This window comes from Mustelus asterias, chromosome 3 (assembly GCF_964213995.1).
Source record: "Mustelus asterias chromosome 3, sMusAst1.hap1.1, whole genome shotgun sequence".
Lineage (NCBI taxonomy): Eukaryota > Metazoa > Chordata > Chondrichthyes > Carcharhiniformes > Triakidae > Mustelus > Mustelus asterias.
This window is the reverse complement of record NC_135803.1, coordinates 63,980,798-64,004,861: the sequence shown is the minus strand read 5'-3', so window position 1 is coordinate 64,004,861 and position 24,064 is coordinate 63,980,798. Positions and strand designations below refer to the sequence as shown.

Here is a 24,064-nt window from a genome sequence, read left to right as displayed (position 1 = left end):
AAAGGCAAACTTGTTTTTGTTCTCGGACAATATTCAAAAATACACACTTTTTAATGGCATACTATTTATGCTCAAAAACAGGAACCCCGATTAATCTTTTCTTTTTGTGTATAAACTGGATCCATTTGCAGGGATTATGAAAGTGGAACAGGCACAAAAGGCTGCAAGGATGCATTTACTTGAAGCAAAATCCTTCTGTGCTCATTCAATTGTGGGATGTCTATGCTAATCAATTAAATATTTTTGAGTCCCAGTATGAGCAGCAAGCATTTATATAGCACCTTTCATTATCTACAGACATCCCCAAAGCACTTCATGTCAAATGTAGTGCAGACATTGTTGTAGAAAATGTGGCAGCAAATTTGCATACAGCAAACTCCCATAAAAAGAAATGTGACAATAGAATCCCTACAGTGCAGAAGAGGCCATTCAGCCCATCGAGTCTGCACCGACTCTCTGACAGAGTATTTTACCAGGCCCTCCCCCTATCCCTGTAACCCCACACATTTCCCATGGCTAATTTATCTAACCTACAGATCTTGGGACACTAAGCAGCAATTTAGCCTTACCAATCCACCTAACCCGCACATCTTTGGACTGTGGCAGGAAACCCATGCAGACATGGGGAGAATGTGACAACTCCACAGACAGTCACCCAAGGTTGGAAGTGAACCCAGGTTCCTGGAGCTGTGAAGCAGCAGTTCTAACCATTGTGCCACCATACTGTAATAGGAACATAGAACAGGACAACTAGCCACTCAAGCATGCTCTGCTATTCATTGAGGTCATGGTTGATCTGCAACCTAATTTTATATACCTGCCTTTGCCATATATCCCTTAATACCTTTAGTTACAAAATTCTATCAATCTCAGATTTAAAACTATCACTTGCTGTTTGAAGAATAGAGTTCCAAATTCTACCATCCTTTGTAGAGATGTTTCCTACATCAAGAACAAATAAATTGCACTTTTTGTAATACTGATTGAGGGACAAATATTATTCAGGGTAACTCCCCAACCCTTCATCAAAATAGTGCCTTGGGATCATTTACTTCCACTTAAGAAAGCAGAAGGAGCCTCAATTTAATTCCTCATCTGGAAGACGGTACCTTTGCCAGCGCAGCTCTCCCTAGACTGCCATGCCAGTCCAGATTTTGGTGCTCAAATCTCTGAAGTGGGACTTGAATCCACAACCTTCTGACTCACGGGCAAGGGTGCTGCCAGCTGAGTCACGGCTAACACCTAAAGTGCTTACTGGATGAATTGCATAAGCTTCTTCTGTTTTGTCTAAAACATGCACTTTAACAGTAATTTTGTGAAACATTGCTGACTGCAACTATAATATTTTAGTTGCCGATATCGGTGTCTCTCTGCACAATTGGGAAAATGGTAAGTCTCTGTTTTGCAGGAAGGTCAAATCTCAGTTTTATTCCACATTTGTTTCAGTTAAGGCCCATAAAGCTACCAGAGATGACTCATCCCTTGAGCTCGGGTTAACTTTGAACCCAAATCCCAGAGATGAAAGAGCAGTATCCTAGCTGCACCCCACCTAGTCCCAGAATTCTATTTTGAACAGTTTCCAGGGTGCAATTCACACAGTGCTGATATGTTTACACTCAGGTCTGTCAGCTTCACATAAACACATGCCTTATCCAAGCATAGTTCCGATCCAAGAGCACAATTTGAATCTATTAAACCACTTCCCTTTCACTCCTGTTCTACATAATTCTTGATCCAAACATAACATTTAAACACCAAATCCTGTCCCAAGATAAAACATTACTCAATTATCTGTTTTTTTAAAGTTCATTACACCAAATGTAGTAATCTCCTGCCAGCAGATTATAACAGAAGACAAATTAATCTATCTTGTTTTAGAATGTTGAAGTTGGTTTTGTTCAGATTGAATTGCTGAATTTACTAAACCAGCTGGATGCAAAGATCTGATGCTGAGCTGTTTCTCTCCACAGTTACTGAAGACATGATAGTGGCCTGAATTTTCGTGCAGAGAAGTTCTTCGTCTGCACTAGAATGTTAGTAGGGACCCAAATCTAGATGTCCTGCTACCAAATCTGGTCTCTGCCAGGGCAGGGGAATGGTTATAAATTGCGCATCTGAGGTTCAAGAATTTAGCTATCCATATAAATCAGTAGCTGTCTACACTAATGTGCAATTTTGGTGAGGTAGGTGTCTGAAAAAGGTAGTGTGCTGATTAAACCTGGTAGGAGTAGGTCTGAATATTGTGGATTCATTTGGATAGCTAGGCTATCCTTTTGGAGAGGTACGGTAACTTTTGGGATGGGTCAGGTGCCATTTAGTATTTTTGAAAGTGGACATAATTGTGAGTAAAACTGATTGAAGCTGTGAAAAAACTACCAAAGCTCATTGGAAATGTCAAAGCTGTCAAGGGATTTAACTCTGCTGGGCTTTAAATTTGTGGTGTAAATGAGTCAGTGCTTGATATTTCACCCTGTCTGTTGACATCAGCCTAAGAGCTACAATTATAGGATTTATCCTGCATAACTGATTTTATAACCTAATAATATTATCACAATGGGGTGCCTGTTAGGTGAGCAGCTTGATTGACAGCTCTAAGTGTTCATAGAATAGTAATGTTTGTTTTCATAAGCTAGTTGAAGGAATTTCCATGCATTGAATTGTTTCTTATCAATGAAAGTCTTTTGTAAATAGTGATGTTATCAGTAGACATATAAATTTAATCTGTGCCAGCATGATTCCTGGGGTGTGCCCATGGTGGATACTAGGTGAGATGGCAAGGGCAAAGGGTAATATGTAGGGGGCATGGGTTAGCATGAGATAGTGCTAAGTTGACATAGGGACTATAAAGGGACATGGGGATGAATGGGGGGCATGGGTTGGCATAAGGGGGCATGGAGGACCTGTGGGGTGAGTCGAGGGACATAAGGTCACATGGGTTGGCATGAGTGAGGAATGGGGAATGTGAACGGAACTGAGGGAGTATGAGGGGTGAGGACGAGAGAGTTTTTTTGTTCTGTTCAATTTTTTAAATGACATAAAAAGTACCAGAGCTTAAAGGCAGGCCATCCAGCCAGTCAACCTCCATGTTCAGAAATCTTCACCTTCGTTCTGGAGTCAGTAAGGCCCAACTTCTAATGCAGCCCATCATCCCTGCCTGCCACACCTCCCCCCCGCCCGCCCGCCAAACCCCACCCAGCAAACAATCCAGGTCAGTGTTTACAAACCAGAATCTGGGCTCAGCACAGAGACTTTTTTCCAATATTCTATTGATGGATTTGTGCTTCGTTGCCAGCAGTTGAAATAACTGAACAATGCATTGCATGGAAATGATTGAACAGTTAGGATATCTTGATCTTTAGGAAATACTTACAGGAAAATATACATAAATTGCAGGGAAAGTGAATAAATACAGGAAAATTATTTTGTTTTATTGTAACATTCATACTGTACTTTTGCAAGATCTGTATCTCTCTTTCTTTGTAGCCATTTCCTCACTTCATATTCATGCAAATACTCTCTATCACTCATTTTCTGCATTAAGCCCAATCCAAAATATATTCCAATACAAGTCATTTCACAAATCTTTATAAAATGTCCAGGTATTTGTCATTCTTAGTATTGTTCTCTATCCCCTCACTGAGTGTTTTGTTCTCATATAGTGCCTTCTATCACCCCAGGATATCCCAAAATGCTTCACAGCCACTAAAGTACTTGTGCCTTTACTATCGTAATGTACAGAAACATGACACTCAATTTGCACACAGCAAGGTCCCATCCCAGCAATGACATAAATGACAAAGTGATCTATTTTGCTGATGCTGCTTGAGAATATTCACAAATGTACATCAATGATTGTAGGGTCTGGAATAAGGGGTTAAGATCTCAGGATACTGGGTATCCATTTGATTATGTTCTCAACTACTCTAATGGAACTTGAACCAAAACTTGCTGATACCCAATAGCAAAGTATTTACCAATGACATTTCTCATTCTATGTCCCCCATGATCTCTGAACCACATACCAATCTGGATATTAAGATAGACAAGCAACCTGTTCTCAACAGTCATCCAATGTTTATGGAAGCTCAGGAATATTCCCAAGTGCTAATCCTCCCCCTGATTTTTCTTGCCACTGCCCTTTAAGAAGTGTCTCTTCTTTTCTACAGATGGGTATGGCTGAGATAAACTGCTCAGAATTTGAGTTTGAGTCTGCTATCTAGGTGAAAATTCAAACTCTCTCAAACCTGTTGGTTGCTTTGTTGGACTTACTTCTATTCAGACTCCCTTAAATAAATTAATACACTGATTGATGCAGTTTCTCCAAAAATTCAAGCCTGAAGTAAAATTGTACTAAGAATCCTTTGGAATTCAGATTTTTGAACATGTTCCACGAATTGAGTCAATTATATATATTTAAAAGTGTTGCAGGTTGCTTAAAGACTTGATCACGCGATTTGATGGTGATGTCATTAGGGTGTTTGCAGAGGTTGTTGTTTTACTCTCATTTTTGTATTCTGCAGTGTAGAGAACAGCTCTTCAATAAATCTGTTGTAATTTGAATCCACATGTGTAAACCACATTCTTTCCTTTCTGTTAAAACCCCTAACATAGTTAGAACATTACAGTCAGTTCCTGTCAAAACGACCTAAATGTTTGAACCTAAGTGAGTTCCATCATGTCTGCATGGAATGGATTTCTAGGTGCTGTACATAACTTGCTCAAAAGCACTTCTCACACTGTATATAAGCTGTTGACAGTAACTGAAAACTCACATTTGTATTGTGTAACAAGATATGTTGACAATTTTGAACAAGATATTTCCTGTAATTGTGAGATCAGAAGGTTGCGGTGAAATCGCAGGATTCTACTGAACTATTTGAGGGCTGCTGTACTATGAAAATTAAAAAATTAATTAAATTTTTTCAGAACCTATTAGACACTTTATCTGGTTCTTGGAGTGTCACTTAATTCTAATGTCTTATAGGCTGCGTGTTACGTAAAAATTCATAAACCCTATTTTATTCTCCAGTGACATATTGAATGCTTCAAACTCTGAATTACTTCTTTTGCTGCAGCACTGTAACAGCCTGATATCTGAATGAGATTCAGTTGCAAATCCTAATTCTAGAGAATGATGATGTAATCGGAACGGAATACACTATTCAGCCCCAGGAGCCTGTTTCGTCATTTGATTCGATCAATGTTGTTCTGTACTTCTACTCCATTTAACTGCACTAGCTTCATGTTAAGTATCAACATGGCTCAGTTGCAAGCATTTGCACACTTTGGATAAAAGATTATGGGTTCAAATTCCTCATGATGTGGAGATGCCGGCGTTGGACTGGGGTAAACACAGTAAGAAGTTTAACAACACCAGGTTAAAGTCCAACAGGTTTATTTGGTAGCAAAAGCCACACAAGCTTTCAAAGTTCTAAGCCCCTTCTTCAGGTGAGTGGGAATTCTGTTCACAAACAGAGCTTATAAAGACACAGACTCAATTTACATGAATAATGGTTGGAATGCGAATACTTACAACTAATCAAGTCTTTAAGAAACAAAACAATGGGAGTGGAGAGAGCATCAAGACAGGCTAAAGACTTGATTAGTTGTAAGTATTCGCATCCCAACCATTATTCATGTAAATTGAGTCTGTGTCTTTATAAGCTCTGTTTGTGAACAGAATTCCCACTCACCTGAAGAAGGGGCTTAGAGCTTCGAAAGCTTGTGTGGCTTTTGCTACCAAATAAACCTGTTGGACTTTAACCTGGTGTTGTTAAACTTCTTACTTCAAATTCCTCAACAGAGACTTGAGCATAAAAGTCACTCTCAGTGCACTACTGAGAAAGTGTTCTGTTGGAGGTGCTGTCTTTTGATGTTGGACTGAGGCCTCGTCTGCTCTTCCAGGTGGACATAACAAATCCCTTGGCACTATTTCAAAGAAGAGAGAGGAGTTACTCCCTGTATTTATCCCTCCATCAACATCATTTAAAACGAATATCCAGCCATGATCACAGTGCTTTTTGTTGCTGTGTGCAAATTGGTTGCTGTATTTCCTACAATAGTGTCTACACTTCAAAAGTACTACATTGGTTGTAAAGCACGTTAGAATTCCCCAAGGTTGTGAACATGCTATCTAAATACAAGTCTTTGAATCACATTCTTTAACACTCAGTTCCCTTTTTTAAAAAGTCTAAAGTCAAACTCAAAGGGCAGAATTCACCCCAAAAAATTCTAAATGTCAAATTTGTGTGAAAACTGGAGTAATTCAAGCTGTTTTTTTCAGTGGGAGTTCAGCAAAGAATCCCCCACACTCTGTGCACTGCAGAGGCCACCAACGTGAATATCATTAAATTTCAGGGGGCTATTCACACTGGAGAGGCTGAAATCAGTGTGCTGAGCAGGCTACTGCGCACGCATCAATCTGGCAGTGCCGACATCAGGGCTTGCGCAGTGGCCCCGCACTGCCAGCCTCCTGATTGTTGGCCAGCTCAATCACTGGCCAGCACCCCGACCCCCATAACTCTCTGCCCCCCCCATGGCCCAATCGCTGGCCCCCCCAAACATTCCTGGGCTCAGACCTGACCCCCCATCCCAGCCTGCCACGATCTCCAGCCCCTCCCTCTCTGATCAACCACCCCGACAGTAACCCCCCCCTGCAGTCCCGACCCACGCCCGCAGTGCCGAGCCCCCCAGCAAGCTAACCGCACCCACCCCCCACCGCAGGCCATCCCAATCGCTGGCCTCCCAACGCCCCTCACTGATCCCTATGCAGAGTAGCAGCGGGACTCCCCACCCCCACCGATCGCCCCCTAGGCCCTGCCCCTAATAGGCCCGATGGACTGTGCCAAGGTGCCCCCTGGGTATTGGCACTTTGCCCCTTGGGCAGTGCCAGGGGGCCCAGGCTGACACTTTCCAGGTGCCAATGCCCAGGGGGTCATCCCCCCTGCCGCCCAACGCTCTAGGGGGCCCAAATTGCCCCCCCCCCTTCATTCCAGTGGGGTCGGGCTGCTAGTTCCCCAAAAGTGGGGAGCTAGTGTAACCCCCACTGGAATGAAACACTCTGGCTGGGTGGGAGAGTCTAGCAGGTCCAGAGAATTCAGTCCCGGGCCTGCTTTCTCATTTAAATTATATGGAAATGATTATTTAAATCATTTCTGCATCTCCCCACCGATTTCCGGAGCAGATGCCGTTGGAAATCCGGCACTGGGAGGCGCAAACAGGGCACGAATGCTCGCGCAAACCATGCGAATCGGCCGCCATGGGATTCTTCCACCCCGCTGCGATAATTCTTTAGCACAGTGGGATGGGAGAATCGTGGCCAAAGTCTTGTGTCCCATAATTATTAAGTGGATCATGAAATTATGATTTGAGGATATCGTCATGTGAACATTCCAGACATTCATGTGAAATCCCTTCCAGTTATTAGACTGTAGTGATGGGTTTGCATGTGTTAGAGACTCATTAAGATAGTAAACTGATATCCCATGCTGTAAATTCAAGGCAACGAGAGTAATGGATACCTGGGAGTGACTGCAAATAATAGCTCTGGGTGGAGATAGCATCATAAACCATGAGGATGAAGCTGAATATATAGCTGTCATCTGAACTCTGAGATCTGATAACTGCCCATTAGATTTACAATGCGTACGGTACAGAGCATGAGATCATTTTAGTTTAGAGTTTTAGTTTGCTGACAGCGGTTATTCTGGCAGATGTCAATAGTTAGTGTGCTGCTAGTCTTTGAATGATGAAGGATTAATTATTTTGAAATGATCATTTCAAGCTCATGAAGAATTAATCAACCATTGATAATCAATAAAACGTATAATGAAAATACATGTTGAAGAAAATGTACACACAATTTTAAGGCAGTTCTCCAATGCTGTCAGAAACCTTCAGAATAATCGTAGGATTAATGTGTGTATTGTTTTTGTGAACATTTGCTGATTTATTAATTTTAACCAATGTAATCTTCCCATTCCTGATACACAGTTCAATGATTTATTACTGCAGTCAAGCTCACCAACACATCTCTTTCAAATGGAACTAGAGAGATATTTTAATCAGTTGAATAGACAGATTTATTGCCAGGAACATTGGAAACTATTGTCTCCACAGGACAATTACCTATTTGGCCATTTCAACTTTCACATAGTCTGTTAACCTAATGTTAACTTTTGTTTCTACTGTAGTTTGAGCTTAATCTGTGAAGTTCATAAAATATTCCTAAATTGAAAGATAACCTTACGTTCTTTATGCTGCTTTGCGAATTTGAATTAAAACGTGCTCACAATTTTGAAGCTTTGTGGATACCCTTATTAATAAATTCAAAAAGGAAGCTTTTTGCTGCATTATTGCCTTTGCAAAACAATTCCCTTCTATTTTTTTTAATATACTTTTCCAATTCAATCAAATCAAGTCCAGTTCAGAGTCTCAACAAGTTGAGGCATTTCCGATCCAAGCTGACAAAACAGGGCCTTCACACCTGTCTTGGGCCTGATCTACATGAGCCAAGCTGATCGGAGGAGGGGGAGGTCTCCTCCTCCAAGGCTTGATCTCATTTGCATCTTAGCCAGAAGGCTGAGATGCCGCTTTTAAAAATTACTTCATATGAAAATGAAGCTTAAATGTAACCTAATGGCCTCAACCAAGCACAGCATCCTCTTCATACTACACTTGATCTTAGCCAAAAGGCCGAGAAGCGATAGGTTCCCTATTCACTCCTGTTTTCAAGTGATTTCATTTGTAGTTCTGTACCGAAGAAATGACCCAGTGCTGATTAGAGGTGAAAACCTCCCTTTAATCTGTAATTTAGGGATCTTTTCTTTGCTGTTTCACGGTCCGTAGGCAGTGCAACTGTGACATGTTTTTCAACACTATTTATTATTAGCGATTCAAAAAATGTAATTTTGCTTAGGTCTTCTTTCACTTCAGCAAAGTAAATATTTTGACAGTCCCCTACCAGCAATATTGCTGCACTCAAATAGTTATATTTTAATTACCATGATGGCAAGATAAAAGGATGTCTACACAACTAATACTAGACTTGGATTGACGAGTACTGACATGATTAAATAACAAAACACTAAATTCAATTTAATTTTCATGTAATCAGTTTCTTAAGTCACATTGTTGCTTCTCTCTCTCTCTCTCTTTCTTCCAGTTGGTTCATAGGCAACAGGACGGGCTAATGCTGAACAAGTCTGTTGAATTCTAAAGCACATCTGCTGCACACATTTGGAACTCAGCAGGCAGCACCATCCCTTAACAAAATTACTTCACGCCTGAATATCTCTTTGTGGATTGTGATGCTGTTTAGATGCTTTAACAGGCCTGCATCTAGGCCACATGCCCAAATATTGAGAATGGAGACTGGCGCCTTGACTACGGTGAACTTTGCATCATTTTCCTGAGTGAAGAGTATAACATTGACAAGTGACATGTGATCCTCTGACCCAGGGAAGCCTTGACTGACACAGTTATAGCAGCTGCAACTTGACCACACGTCTCAATAGCAGGCCTCAAAAGGCTTGTAAGAGCCAAGCACTTAGATCCTACATCTGTAGTTACAACCTGACTTGTTCTCGGAAAGTACTGAGGATATACAGATTTCTACTGAGAATGATGCAGCTGGAACCCTCAAGGCCATTAATTTAATGGGTTAATGTAACCAGAGACTATTAGTCATCTTGTGAGAAAGGGTCAGAAGAAAGTTGCATCCTCGTCCCCCCCGAATGCGCCCGGGTTTCTCTGCAATGGCAGCAACATACAGACTTGTTGTCAGCACTGTGAACTGTTATAACAGCATTATAATTGATCAACGCTTCCAGCATACTGTACACTACTGTAATGGGTCCTGCCAAGCCTTCCCAAATGCTGCTGGCATTGACTGCAATGTGGTCCACCATGCCGTCTGTTCAGAGCTGCTGAGTCATTCACCTCTTCCCTCATCCAGCCCAAGGTTCGCAAGTACGCAGGAGATGACCCACAAATTTCTAGCTGCTGAAAGCGTGGCAGCTTCCGCTGATGTTGCTGCTGATGATAGTCATCAGCTTCTGCCTGGTGCCGCCAGGGTCAAAAAGGGAATGGGAGTGCAAGGTTTATCCAACCTAAAGGACATTACCAGTGATGCCATAAACCTGGCCAGCGGCAAAATTAAAGAGTTTTCATTTGACAAAGTGAAGTGCCCTGCAAGCCATGTGACCTTCAGGAAGGGGAGGAAAGTGAAACCAGATATGGCTAGCAGAAGATCTGCAGACTTTGATATAACATTTAACCATGTTGGCAGCAATGAGAACTGCCCATCTTTTGGTTTTGCACAAAAAACAGCCATTGAGCAGAAAGAGGCGAACCTTATCACAATGCATGAACAAAATATCAGCAATGCCACACAGTTGTACCTTCAAAACCTCTCAGAAGATAATCTCATTGCCAAATTTTTAGGAAAGCACAAAACAGATAGCTCAGACTCAGGAGAGGACATAAAGATTTGCCTAGATATTCTACTTAAATGCTCAGAAGACCTGAAGAAATGCACAGATATAATAAAGCAATGCATTAAGAGCAAATCCCATAATAATGATGACAGTGATGCCAGCAACAATCCAGACCTAATCTACAGAAACGTCATGGCGAGACTTTCAAGCTATCTGAAGAAGTTACCTTTCGAACTTGAACATGGGTTATCTGGACGGGATAATCAGCATGATCTTGCTGAATTGGTACACAGTCTACACAGTCTGCAGCAAATGCCATACCCTCCATTTGGGAATGACCAACCACCCAGATATGAAGATGTTGTCCAGTCAGCACCACCCCAATCTACCAAACTACCTCCTCCAGCGGATACTCAAATTGTTCATCGAGCTACCAACGGCAACAGTGTGATACCTATCGAAAAAGTTTATGGTACTTCATATAATGGTCATCTTCAAGAGAACGATATCCAACAAAATGATTCAACTGCTATAGATCAACCCCACATACTACCTCACATAAATTGCTCTGATAACCCTTCCTCTCACGATCTGTTCCTATCCAAGAATATTGACAGTACTTCTAAGATACCAATGGAGCCTCTTTATATTCAGGAGGATTGTGATGTTGACAAGGTTTTGGAGCAGGAATCAAGAGGGAAAGATTATTTCAATTTTGGAAAGGCTGAAAAACACCTTCAGCCTCAAAAGCAGGCCTCTCCTATTGACACTTGCAAGAGGGCAAGGGATGATGGAGTTAGAATTAGAGATAATGTGGGTGAAAATACGTCACATGTGCAGCCAACTTCTGAATCTCCCAGCTTTTCCAATAATGTAAGTAGAAACCATAATTCCACAGAACCTTCAATAACAAGATCAAAAGCTAAAACAGATAACGATAAGACACATCAACAGGAAGAAATTGAGAAGCTACTGATGGATTTGGAATCCTTTTCTCAAACCATAAACACGAGGCAAGAATATGATTCTTCTAGAAACAATGACATTGACTTAAAGAATCATAGTCAGCAATCAGGACAAGTTAATTTTTTGACCACTGAGTCAGGAAGAAAACACTTAGAAATGTCACTCAGAGAAACTGTGCCATTGTCATCTCCCACAAAAGGAACCAATGTAAATAAAAATAACAAAACTGAAGAGGATGATGCAGCCCTGCTCTTACGCATCCTGGAGAGTATTGAGGGGTTTGCTCAGGAGCTGGTTGAACGTGGGAGTAGTAAGGGTATCTTGGCAAGAGAGAAGGAAGTAATGCGGATACTCCAAGATACATTATCACAGGCTTCTGAGTCTTGCAAAACTGCACACTCAATACAGCCAGTTGTAACTAAAGATACTGGCTCACACCTGTCAGTTCAACAGACACCAGAGGTGATCAAGGTAAGACTCAAGTTCTACGTGTTATATTTGATTTATAACTTAATTCAGTTGTTATCCATATTTTTAACAACTCCAATTATCAACAAGGGAAAATTAAATGGACTCCATCCCCTCAATCTTTTTTTAAATTGAAACCTATTTTGTGTGATTCTCCTTTTATATGTCAACCCACTCTTTTGGGAAACTTTGTTCTATTTTATTGTCTGCTCTGATGGTTTTGCTGTCCTCTGACGGTTTTGTAGCCCGCTGTAGTGAGTTGACGGTAATTAGATTCCCTTGCTAGCTCACTTGAGCACATTACCTAATTTTGTGTTTCTAAATTAGAACATTAAACTTGAATGCAGGGTTTTATCCAGTGTCATTTATGGGTAGCCGTATCTGACAAGTGGGGATCATGCTGCATTCTTCCTGGAACATGCCAGAATTCTTTCCATTTCAGACCTGGAACTTCTCGTTTATTTATAGTCGCCGGGTTCCTGCGACAATTTTTAGAATGCAGAGAGCACCCGCAAATGTTGTTCCTTGGAACTGAAACAAGTGGAAAAAGTTTAGTCCACTGGTTTATTGTAGAATTTCACTTTGATGCTAAAACTGAAAGATCTGGATCGATTTCCTCTGGGCCATTTAGGGTGGAAAATATCCATTTTCACTTTGACAGGTCTCATATTTAACAAAAAAATTGTTAAATGCAAGACTTTCTTCAGCCTATATTCAAAGCAAAAGATGTGCAAAGATATAGGAGGGTAGTTCAAACATACGTCAATGGTATTTAATTGTGGTTGAACAACAGTCCCAGAGTCAATGGAAAAAGGATGAGTTAGCATGTGCCAAGTGGTGGATAACATTATATGGGTGGAATTGGTCATAGGCAGTTGTGTAAGCTGGGTGATTCACAACTCCTCAAATTTCCTTTTCTATTGACTGCAGTAGATAATCAGGTACAGTACTAACAAGATACTGACTCTCCTACATTGGTTTCATGCTGCTACTCTTCCCTTATTCCCATACATATCCCATACTCATCACCTCATTAGGTGGATGCTTTAAAATTGAAAATCATCTTTGCTTTTTAGTCAAAGTAAATTAATTCTCTGTAATAATTAAAACAACGGGGCTGTCGCCAAGGACAAAAATGATTTCTGTATTCAAATTTCTGACCTTTGTTGTGTATTGGTTGAAATATTCAATATGTGTTACATTGGTCAGAAAAAGATGGGGTAAGGTTTTCCAGCTGCTCCCACCAGAGAGACCAACCCCCCACCCTCACTCACCCCACCCTCCCCAGCGGTGAGACGGACAAGCCACGCAAAACGCCATAAACGTCAGTGGGACCGGAAGATCCTGCTGGTGGCCAATAGTGAGCCACCTCCACTGCTGGAAAACAAGCCGCGGGGAGGAGAAGGAAAATGGTCTAATCAAAATCATGCAAACTTTTGAGAAGGGAGTTTTGTACACAAAACATATGTTTGTATTATTTTCCAAAGTACTAAATGCATGAAATTATAAATATGTCAAACCTGACTCTCTGTAAGTCACCATCAGATAAAACAGTTACTGCAGTGTAGTTGCTGTGTATCAGAGTACTAATTCCAAGGCGTGGATTGACAATCGCAAACATGTGTTCAATTCTCACCATTGTAGTTTAGAAATTTGAAAAAAACAAAGGTCTGTATTAGCAAAAGTGAACATTTAGCTTTTAGATGGTCACTGAGAATGTTCTTCAGAGTAGGAAAACTGCCACCAACATGAGATCCAGCCTTATGCAAGTCCAGTACCATTCCAAGGTGGGTAACTGGCCATGCAAACTACTCTGCTGTACAAAAACCACTCAAAGAGGTTCAAGTAAAAGGCTTGCCACCTTCTCAGGAAGATTAGGGAAGAGTAATGAACGCTGGCCTTGCCAGTGAAGCCCAAATCCCAAGAAATGTTTTTCAAAAAGTCTCTTTTTTAACATAATAGTATTGAAAATTGTGTTGCTTATTGTGTTCATATGGAATGAGCCCTGAGGAATATTTGGACTTTCTTGGACCTGGAATGAGAACTATTATTAGCTCATACTTTAGATCCAGGTCATCCAAAATCCAGATGCCAAAATCGAAACCTCTAGTCCAACAGCCAGCAGGCAGCAGCCCACAGTCGTGACTCCAAATAAGATTTTGTATGATTGAAACAAATGCCACCCCCCAAAAAAAATGTATTCAAATATATTCCCTTTCACATCAAAATGTCTCATTAGGTAAAATTTTGAGTGGGGAATCAGAGTCATCTTTTTCCCCATGGCAATCAGTATTATGTGATCACTGCACCATCTTCTCTTAGATATACAAATGCCAGTGTTAATAGCACATTTGCAAAACCATTTCCCTTCCCCTCTCAGATCATTGCACGCATTAACCCATCACATTACAACACACAATAATAGCTCTTTACTGGCGCATTACAACATTACATGTAGGGTTAAAGGCCATCCATCCCTCATACAGGCTATTAAACTGCTTGAGGCTTACTTAAGTGCATTAGCAGAAGAACTGTTCAATTCGGATCAAAATCATTGCACATGTTCATGATTTTGTGACAAGTAATGAGAGGAGGAAATCTTCCTGAAATTGATGAGTAGTTTGCTTTTGTGGTTTAATTTAAAATCATGAAATAAATTCCAGTGAAGATGGGAAAGGAACATCACTCAGAGCTGCAGAATATGTATATATATCTGTTTGGCTTAAGCATAGATAATATAACAACTTCAAAGGAATGCATAAGAAGGGAGTTGTCATCACATGCAACAGAAGGTGTTGACTCTAACATTATTAGGATTATTTCCTCTTTCCATGTTGATATCATTTCAGATATATATTACTGCAAATCTATATACACATTTAACACGTCTTTTGTTTGTAGGGAGAAACATTGAAAGTAAAATCTGAGCTGAATATTTCTATCAGTACTAATATTTTAAGCTCCACATCAATAATTGCAATTGGAGTCATATTTAAACATCAGCCGCCAGTTTATTCAAGGATCATATTCAGATTTCAAGCTTTCAAACATTTTTAGACAGATGTAAATTACAAATGATTATGTTGTGTAATCCTTTAATCTTTTCCATTACATTTCTTTGAGTTCCTGTTGTTAGCATATTCAACGATATCAAATTCTTTCAGTGAAACACTAAGTTGACATTTTAATCACTCTCCCAACTTTCAAAATACACATTGAGATTTCACTACTTAGGAACTAAACTGCCAGAAACACCAATGCTCTTGATGTGCGATTTGCATTTATTCTCAGTTGGGTTGGCTGGCAATCAGGGAGAAAAAATGTAAGTAAAGAGATTGAAGAACTAAATAAAGTATGCTTGCTGTCATCCAACATGAAGTAAAAGTACTTTGGTAGAGAGGTTTTATCTTGAGCAATTTTGCTCTTACAACATCCATTACCCCCCTATTATACTGCCTTTCCTTTTACTGCAAGATAGATTGACTGCTAAATCGCGTCCGGAAGTGCCATTATCAGGCTGACCAAAATGGCACCTGTTGCACGAGTGCATAATTCTTCCATGAAATGCACTGCACATATCCGCTGGCAGTATGGAGAGCAGGCTGATCATGACATCAGTCAGTCTCCAACGCTAAATTGATACCTGTACTGCCATTTTGGATCTCCACACTCCAGCCAATTGCCTTTCTTATTCTTGCATAATTATATACACGTTAAGCAACATAAAGGATCTCTCCTGCCCCAGCACTAATTAAAGGGAGCCTCAACTAGGAGCCTCTTGGTACATTACTATGGCAGGGCTGGGTTCTAGCATTGACCTCCATGACTATCTGCTTCCACTATCAATGTGTCTGAAGAGCCTCCTGCAAATACAGGACTTCTCTCACCCTTTTCATTTCCTCCACCAAGGCTTACAGTGCAGCATCATTCTCCCGTGTTGTGCTATTCTTCACTCTTTCCCAAGTCAGATTTTCTGTACCACTGTCAGCACCTGACCAGCCACTGTGCACCTTCCCATTAAGTAGTAAAGATTAGCTTAGAGCAGTGCAGGCTAGCTTAAGAAGTGCCTGTAAGTTACAATTTTTTTGCATCTTGTTGAGGCATGCAACAAAGAACAGTGCATTTAACATGAATGCAACAAGTGCATGCATGCAACAAGGAACAGTGCATTTAGCACAGGCTGCATACACTTCTGCAACCAAAAGGTTTGGCAGGCAGCCAAAACTGCTCTCTCAGCACACAAACAGCACAGGGTCATTTTTCCTTCCACTTTGAACAAAACATCCAACTTTTATCTGGTGCTCCTGCATGAAGCAGCTGAGATTAGAAACTCTAACAGAAGTAGTATTGTATCCCATATCTCTTTACCTCACAAATATTGTGTTATTTTCCAAATAAGATGAGCAGAAAAGCTGAGAGGTAGGATATTACATTTTGAGGGATATTACAAGATTTCATTCTTATTGTTGAAGACTAAACACCTTAACTGAGTTTAATTTAATTTAATTTCCAGTTTGTACTACGTTATAGGGCAGAATCTTGTGCCCGTCCTTTGTGGGGAGAATACTGGCGGGGGACATTTAATCAGGCAGGAGCATGGCAGCCTTCCCACCTCCACCCTGTTCAAGTCTATGGTGGAAAGGTCCATGGACTAGCCTTCCCACCCCAACATCAATTGAGGTCCTTAAGGGGGCAATTAAGTTAATTCCCTATGTATGCAGTCTCATGAGAAATGGAAGCAACCATCAAGGGATTTGCAGTTTTCACATGCTGGGCCAACTCTACTACAGTTAAAACCTGTTGACCATCACATACAATCAGAGAAAAGTTCATTACTCACATAATAAGGGTCAGAGATGACTATGCAGTACTGGGTCAGCTGTCTCCTTTATAGTCTTGCCTCCCAGTAATTGTCAGAGGTGGGCCTTTGTATTGAAACTGCAACACAATTAGCCTAGCTTTGCATTTGGGCTTGATTCCAGCTCAATGATTCAGAGTCAATGGGCCTATCTCTAACATGAACCCATCTCCTGGGCACAAAAGTAAAGCAGGCAGGCATCTGTAAAGTAAAAGTAAAAAGTAAAAAAAAGTAGAAGTTCACAGTAACTTCATTGCAGTGTTAATGTAAGTCTTATTTGTGACAAATAAATAAACTTTATTTTTAAAGGCGTTTTTCCATATTGAGTTGAATTCAGGCCACCAAATTTAACAGGACAGTGCTGTAACCTATGATAACTCTCAGTCCCTCAGCAATCAATGTTTGTCTGCCTTCAATCAGTGTCCAAATTCCAACTGACCAACAACCAGTTCACCAGGACTCAACTCTGAGTTTGAATTTTCAATAACCAACTGCACCATAAGATTGAAGCAAAGTCACTAGGAGCAGGTTATAGTAAAAGTTAAACGGCAATTGGTTCAAATTCTGTTGCAGGGCTAGAAACTGCAAACGTAGTTGTATAATCTGCAGCATAATGATAGTGTTAATGAGCTGAATCCACTATACAGCCCATCATGATCTGTAGATATTGCCAATAGTATCAATGAAACAAACCTTTATTTAATGTAGTGGAGCTCTGTGCATTTGCCTGACAAATAGGAATCACTGAAAATCAATAAGTAATGTAATAAATTGTGGAACACCTTTTGCTCTGACGCATAAAGTGAAATAAAGCTTTATTTCTCTATGCAATTCAATTACTGGATTTTGCCATCTGCTACTCAAAAATTAATACGACAAAATTAAAATAAAGCCTTCAGGAAATCAGGATGTGTATCTTAACTGATAACAGGGTTTACATGATGATAGATCACTTGTGTTTGCGACACACATTTAATTAGTAACATTCAAGAACCTGTTAGCCTATATTTATCAAGCAACAAAGTTGATCAAAATTATCTGTAGTGTATTGTAGCTGCCTGTGTATACAACAGGGAAACGATCGTCTAGCGAACAGTTAGACTTATTGACATAATTATATTGTAATGTTTCTAATGTTGACATTATTTAGCATTCAACGCACCTGAACATTAACAGCCAAATAATCAGGGATGGCTTGAAAGAATTCAGAGATCTCATGAATGATCATGATACACGTACTAGTTCTCCTGTGGATTTGGTAGAAAGCAATACAATTACAATTAGTTATTTTACTAGGCTCTGCCAGACAGTGCATCCTGATAAGTGTGACCACAAGTAAGATTAAAGCTTATACACAAGAGAAGGTTATGTTCTAGGACATGGTGGCAAGGTGGCACAGTGGTTAGCGCTGCTGCCTCACAGTGCTAGGAACGCAGGTTCAATTCCGGCCTCAGTTCTCTGTCTGTGTGGAGTTTGCACATTCTCCCCATGTCTACGTGGGGTTCCTCCGGGTGCTCAGGTTTCCTCCCATAGTCCAAAGATGTGTGGGTGAGGTGGGTTGGCTATGCTAAATTGACCCTTTGTGTGAGGGGGCTGGCAGGGTAAATACATAGGATAAGTGGAGATAGGCCCTGTGTGGGATTATTACCGATGCAGGCTCAATGAACCGAATGGCCTTCTTCTGCGCTGTAGGGATTTTATGACATTTTACTTGTTGGAGGTGGACCGTTAAGTGGAAATTTCCTATACTGGGTTTGCAGCTTGTTGGAATTTATAAAATTCGCAATGACTCTGGCAAAAATTGGTCATGCGTTTTCAATTATATCTGTAATATTTTAATTTTGATTGACTACTGATCGAATTTGGAAGGACAAGTATCAGATAATGCTGCAGCCGAGTTTAAGTATTCTCTTCTCATTAATGCAATGCTAGTAAACAACCAGAATTTTTGCGAGTGAGTGCATAATCTGACTCTCATTCGCTATTAAGTTGAAATGTGTTAACATTGCATGAAAGATATTGTGTATATTTTGTATAGGGAAGGTGCTACTGGTTTCCTATTTTTAACAGTGCTTAATGTTCAAGCAGAACCATTGATAGGGCGAGCGTTGCTATTGACATTTGAACACAGAAATCTGGTTGCGTTACTCAATCTTTCTGCTAAGGCGTGACCTGTTTACATTTCAGCAGCACTTTAATATTAGATCTATTAGCAATCCCACTGACGCCATTTATGTTGCTGAAGAGGGCAGCTGTTAGTTGAGGAATTCCCACTGTGACAGAGTGATGCTGCATCTTTGGGCCTTTTTTGGCTCAGGGAGGCAAAGAGCATAGAATGGCAGCACAGCTGAATAAATGAAACCCTGGAACTTGAATATATCTATTTGAAGTAGGTGTATAATAGCTTGTGTCAATATGGAAGGCATTAATGTGTAATGCAGTGATCTTTGTATTTTGGTGATTTCCAATTGAGATCTGAATTTGAATGTGAGCCACTTTTGTTTACATTCATTGCGGAAGCCATGTGTATTTTGTTTTGGATTGCCTGAGGGCTGTTCTTACATCTTTTACATGCCATCCCTCAGTACATGCTGGAATTATATTTTATCACAAAGTAATTACTGAAATGTGTCTTATGTCTCAAAGCTCTGCATGTTTGGCTTCAGTAAAGTATGAAGACAGTGCTCAACGTTGATGAGCATGTGATGTACGTCTAAAAAACATCACTTGTGAGCTGATGGAGACGTCATTATATGGATGATTTGCAGGGCTCATTTGCAGCATTGTGAATCCTGTTTGTTACCTCTAATATGAAGCATGGAGATTTCTGTAAACTGGTGGTTGGCTATAGGTGGCCCATGTGGGTTCTGATTGCGCACAGATATTTTGTTGACCATTTCCCATGCACAGGGTTGCCACATTTCATTGATTTCCATCCATATAGCTTTTTTCCTACCGATGCGCTGAAGTGATATGCACATAAAACAAAGGCAAGGGAAGTGAGGTGCATGCTGACTGCACACAGCATTGACTGTGAGAGATGTGTGTTCCCTCTGATCCAAATTGTAAATATTTATTTTGTTTTTATCATTTGAAGTTGATAATTTTATTAATATATAAATGATTATGCCTTTTTATGACTTGTTACGAAATATTCGGCATGTGTTAAATGTGTTCAATCTTATTCATATGGTCTTGGTCCATAAGCAAGCCTGATTTCAATCTTGTGGCCCATTGAGATGAAAGAGAGTCACTCATGCAGCCCACTCACTAGCCCAGCTTACCCATCCTTCACCTATGAAGGCCTTTGGTAATCTAAAAACAGCCTGAATTCAATTAGCCTTTAATAGCTAGATCTCCTCACTATTTACATTACTAGATCACCAAAGTCCATAATACGCCAACTAACAGGTTCACAGTAACTCTTTGCTTACCTTATTGCACATCAAATCAAACTAATCTTCTGATTTGTATATAGTATTTATTGTGTTTAAACAATAACAACTGTTAGAACATGTTTCTGAACATTTCCACTTGTTTTGTTAAAAAAAAGTTCCGAAGTCTATCCTAATGCTGATCTAAATTACCGCCAGACGATTATACCAAAACCTTATTCCAAATCAGTGGTCCTGGAACTTTGGAGACAGGTTACATGTGTTCTCACTTCCACTTGTCATTACCTTGCTTAAAGACTTCTAAGTTAAAATGCATGGTTAATATGTGTTGGACATTAGTGAGATGCCATAAATCGTTGCAGACATATTCTGACCAGATGACTGCTGAAGACTTCATTGCTCATGAATTGCCCGGGTTCTTTATTTTGTGAATGGTTAACAGTCTTAATGCATAAATGATGTAGCATCAATTTATTTGGGGTTTTGGACCACAATCAGCCTGAATGGTAAAAGCCCTAATGCACTAAAAAAACTCAAACTATTGAAATAGAAGAAACCTTCTTCCTCATGTATGTTCCAATTGCCGGATTTCTCCTTCACTTTGTTTTTTTTAAATTGTTCCCAATTTTTTCTCCTCTTCAGTTGGTATATAGATTAATGCTTGAATATCGCAATGGGTGCCAACCCCACTCTTATCCATCATTCATTTCTACAGCTGTGAAACCAGACAGTGGGTGTGAGCTGGGCATCAATATTATCAAGACCAATCCAACCATTATCTGACACATGAATTGCACAAAGCAACTCAGACCATTGGACAGTGAAAGAGTGTGAACAACGACTGACTTTTTTCACCCATCAGATCAGCTATGACTGTAACATTACGGCTGGAATTCTCCCGTCCCATGGGAATTGTAGTGGGGGGGGGGGGGGGGGCGGACCATGCAAAGGTCCATTGACCTCGGGCGGGATTCTCCAGTTTTGAGGTGAGTGTGGTCAGGGAATCCCGCCCTACATTCTGCACTCTCTCCTTTCCTTCTCTATGTACGGTATGCTTTGTTTTCCTGCTCTGCAAGAAACAATACTTTTCACTGTATGTTAATACATGTGACAATAATAAATCAAATCAAATTAAAATCAAAAGCGCTGGAAGGCCGAATGCGCCTTTTTAGCCAAAATCAGCAAACCCGGCACAGATCAACATTTCCAACCATGCATAACACATAAAAGTTCTTTTATGTTGGTCATCACACCCCCTCCATTTTTAGACAGGTGTGGTCTCAGAACTATGAAAAGCTTATAGATTATGTGAACAGTACAATTTTGATAATGGGGCACTGCCCCAAACATCCTGTTTCTTTAAAAGAAAAGAAAATAATTCCTTTAAAATGAAACGTGATTGGCAGAATCAAAAGTTTAAGTCCTCTCATCTTGGCTCACAAGGTTGATGATAACCTATTCAGTAATCTTGTTGCTTAGGAATTATAACCTGGGTATTGCTGTCAGTCTAAAGAACATGCAATAGGCACCAGCATTTGATCAATGAGTGACTGAGCTGCCCCTTATAAGGAATCCTTCTTTGAACATGTAATCAGAAAAGTGTCTCCGAACACAGTCTGCAACACTTGTCCGCACTCTCTCAGCTACAATCGATGCCTACTTCCTACTGCGCTGCTAGCTTATTTTCCACAAACTTTGTTGACAAAGTTCAAATAAAGTGCAACCAATTCATTCACCTACTCTGTTTCATGTGAATGATGTTGGTATCCTTTCCCACAGTCCTTTCTTTCAATGCTGCTGTATTAGGTACAATTTCCAGCCCTAATCTGTGTCATTTTCTGAATGATTACTCCGTGGATGTCATGTATACTGGCTGGCAGGCTGCTGGTTGCCAGTGGGAGAAATGTGGGATTGAGGTGGCCCTGTGATGAACTCAGCTACTCGCTCTGTTGCTACTTGTTCCTATGGATAGCTGGCAGTGCCCACTCTCTGTCGCTTGATGAGGATTGTTGTAAGGGACCCCCTTAGCTTGGCGCTGAGGTGAATGCCTGCCTCAGTAATGCACCCACTCTGGGCACTTTCCCTGATCTTTAACAGAGTACACTTGAGGGCAATGATAAGGCCCAGAAAGCTCTGCATCGAGGATTTGCCCCCAGTAGTTTGAAAACAAGACCTCTCTTTGATTTGAACACATGCATTCTTGAGAGATTTGAATCCAAGTCCTTTGGGTCATAAAGATCTCATTGGCCCACCTGGTATCACTTGCTAATAGAGACCATAGAAACCCTATAGTGCAGAAAGAGGCCATTCGGCCCATCAAGTCTGCACTGACTCTCCGAAATCTGCATCTTGTCCAAATCAAAGTTGTTGTTACTGAGAAGTCTCCATTTTCTATCAATATTGCAACACAAGCCCTCTTCCCTGCTCTCCTAGGTAAGGATGCAACTTATTGCCAGCTGCTAAGCTAGTGTGACTTCTCCATTGGCCAGCCTTTGTGGGGTATTAGCTCTCAGAATACACATACCAAAACCCAGGCAGGCTCTTCCTAAAAGCATTTTGAATGTACCATTACCGTGTCTGCCGTGTCTGTACCATTACCGTGTCTGCTCATCAATTTCTACGTTTGCACAACCACATTACTCAATGAAGATAACAACTCCTATCACACACACCTTACTCTTTACCAACCGTAGAAAGACTAATTAATTCAAACTTTGGTCTTTATAATGACAGAACTTTCTGATATTTAACTTTTTTGGAATATTCTTAAAATCAAAATGAAGGCACCTAAGATAAGAATCAGCTTTAAGATCAATAAACAACTCTTCAAGCCATTTCGCAGCTTCTTTAACTTGACCTGCAATGGAAGATCGATGGGCTCTTGCTGAAGAGGCTTAAGAAACCCTGCATAGTTCAGAATTCCATTGGAGACGTACTGTCGCCACTGTGAAAAACAAAACGTGCATCTTCTGAGGTCATTACTGGGTGTTGGAATACCTTCTCAGAATATGATCTGCTTCTGGCATGAGCAAGGTATGAAAAGTTATGCTGGCAGCCTCTTACAGTGCCATATGTCTATGATTAAACCTGACGTGTTAATCTCAGTAGTTAACAAGCAGCTTGTTGCGTGCATGATAAGCTGAAGGATATTGCCTTCTTGACCTGTGCTTTAACCATGACGTTGACACACTGATTTTCAAAGTGTGAGCAGCTTAATTTTTCTTTCCATGAGGCAAGCCTCTTTGCTTAGAGATTAAGCCAATATTCTTGACCTAATAGTTTGAAAGTGGCCTTTTTAATCAAATTACAACATGTAATTATTGTAGCATGGTGTTTAGGAGCTGTAAAAAAATAGACTTTGTAAAACCGAATGCTGCTGTAATTGTCAATATTTGCAGCATTAGATTTGCCGCCTTAGATCAATAGACATAAATGAATGGAATTCAATAAATTGATACCCGATGCTATTGGAATGTTGAATTACTTCATTGGATTATTTACAAATGCTGTGCCATTGATTTCCCCACTCCTGCTTAACTTGCTACTGAAATATTCAACCATGCATTTCTAACCTCCAGACTTGACAACACTTTCATAGTTGGTTTCCTCATTTTCTGCCATCCACAAACTTTAACTCATGAAAAACTCTGTTGCACATGTTCTGGACCACATTGTCCCATTCACCCATCACACCATCTTGGCTCTCAATTCACCAATGCCTCAATTTTGACATTTGCCCCATTGTGTTCAAGTTCCTCCACAATGTCGCTCCTCCCCATCTCTGCAACGTTCTCCAGCTCTATCTCCAAATCTGGACTTCTGTGCATTCTCACCATTGTCACCATTGTTAATTGGGTCTTTAATCAATTAGGCCTCAAGCTCGAGATTCCCTTCCAACTTCTCTGCCTATCTACATCTTTCTCCTTAAGACCCTCCTTATA

General features: G+C 40.5%; 1 protein-coding gene and 1 pseudogene across 3 annotated transcripts in view; one reads left to right on the top strand and one right to left on the bottom strand.

Moving 5' to 3' along the window:
• The window catches only part of ppp2r3a (protein phosphatase 2, regulatory subunit B'', alpha), a 376,640-nt gene that overhangs the window by 180,556 nt on the left and 172,020 nt on the right, over positions 1-24,064 (top strand). For all 3 annotated transcript variants that reach the window (XM_078209070.1, XM_078209069.1, XM_078209071.1), the window contains one exon: positions 9,164-11,873. In XM_078209070.1, the coding sequence (XP_078065196.1) occupies positions 9,735-11,873 (2,139 nt within the window). In that variant the 5' untranslated portion in view covers positions 9,164-9,734. The remainder of the gene's footprint in view (positions 1-9,163; positions 11,874-24,064) is intronic.
• On the bottom strand, positions 8,530-8,706 carry LOC144491905 (U2 spliceosomal RNA; annotated as a pseudogene).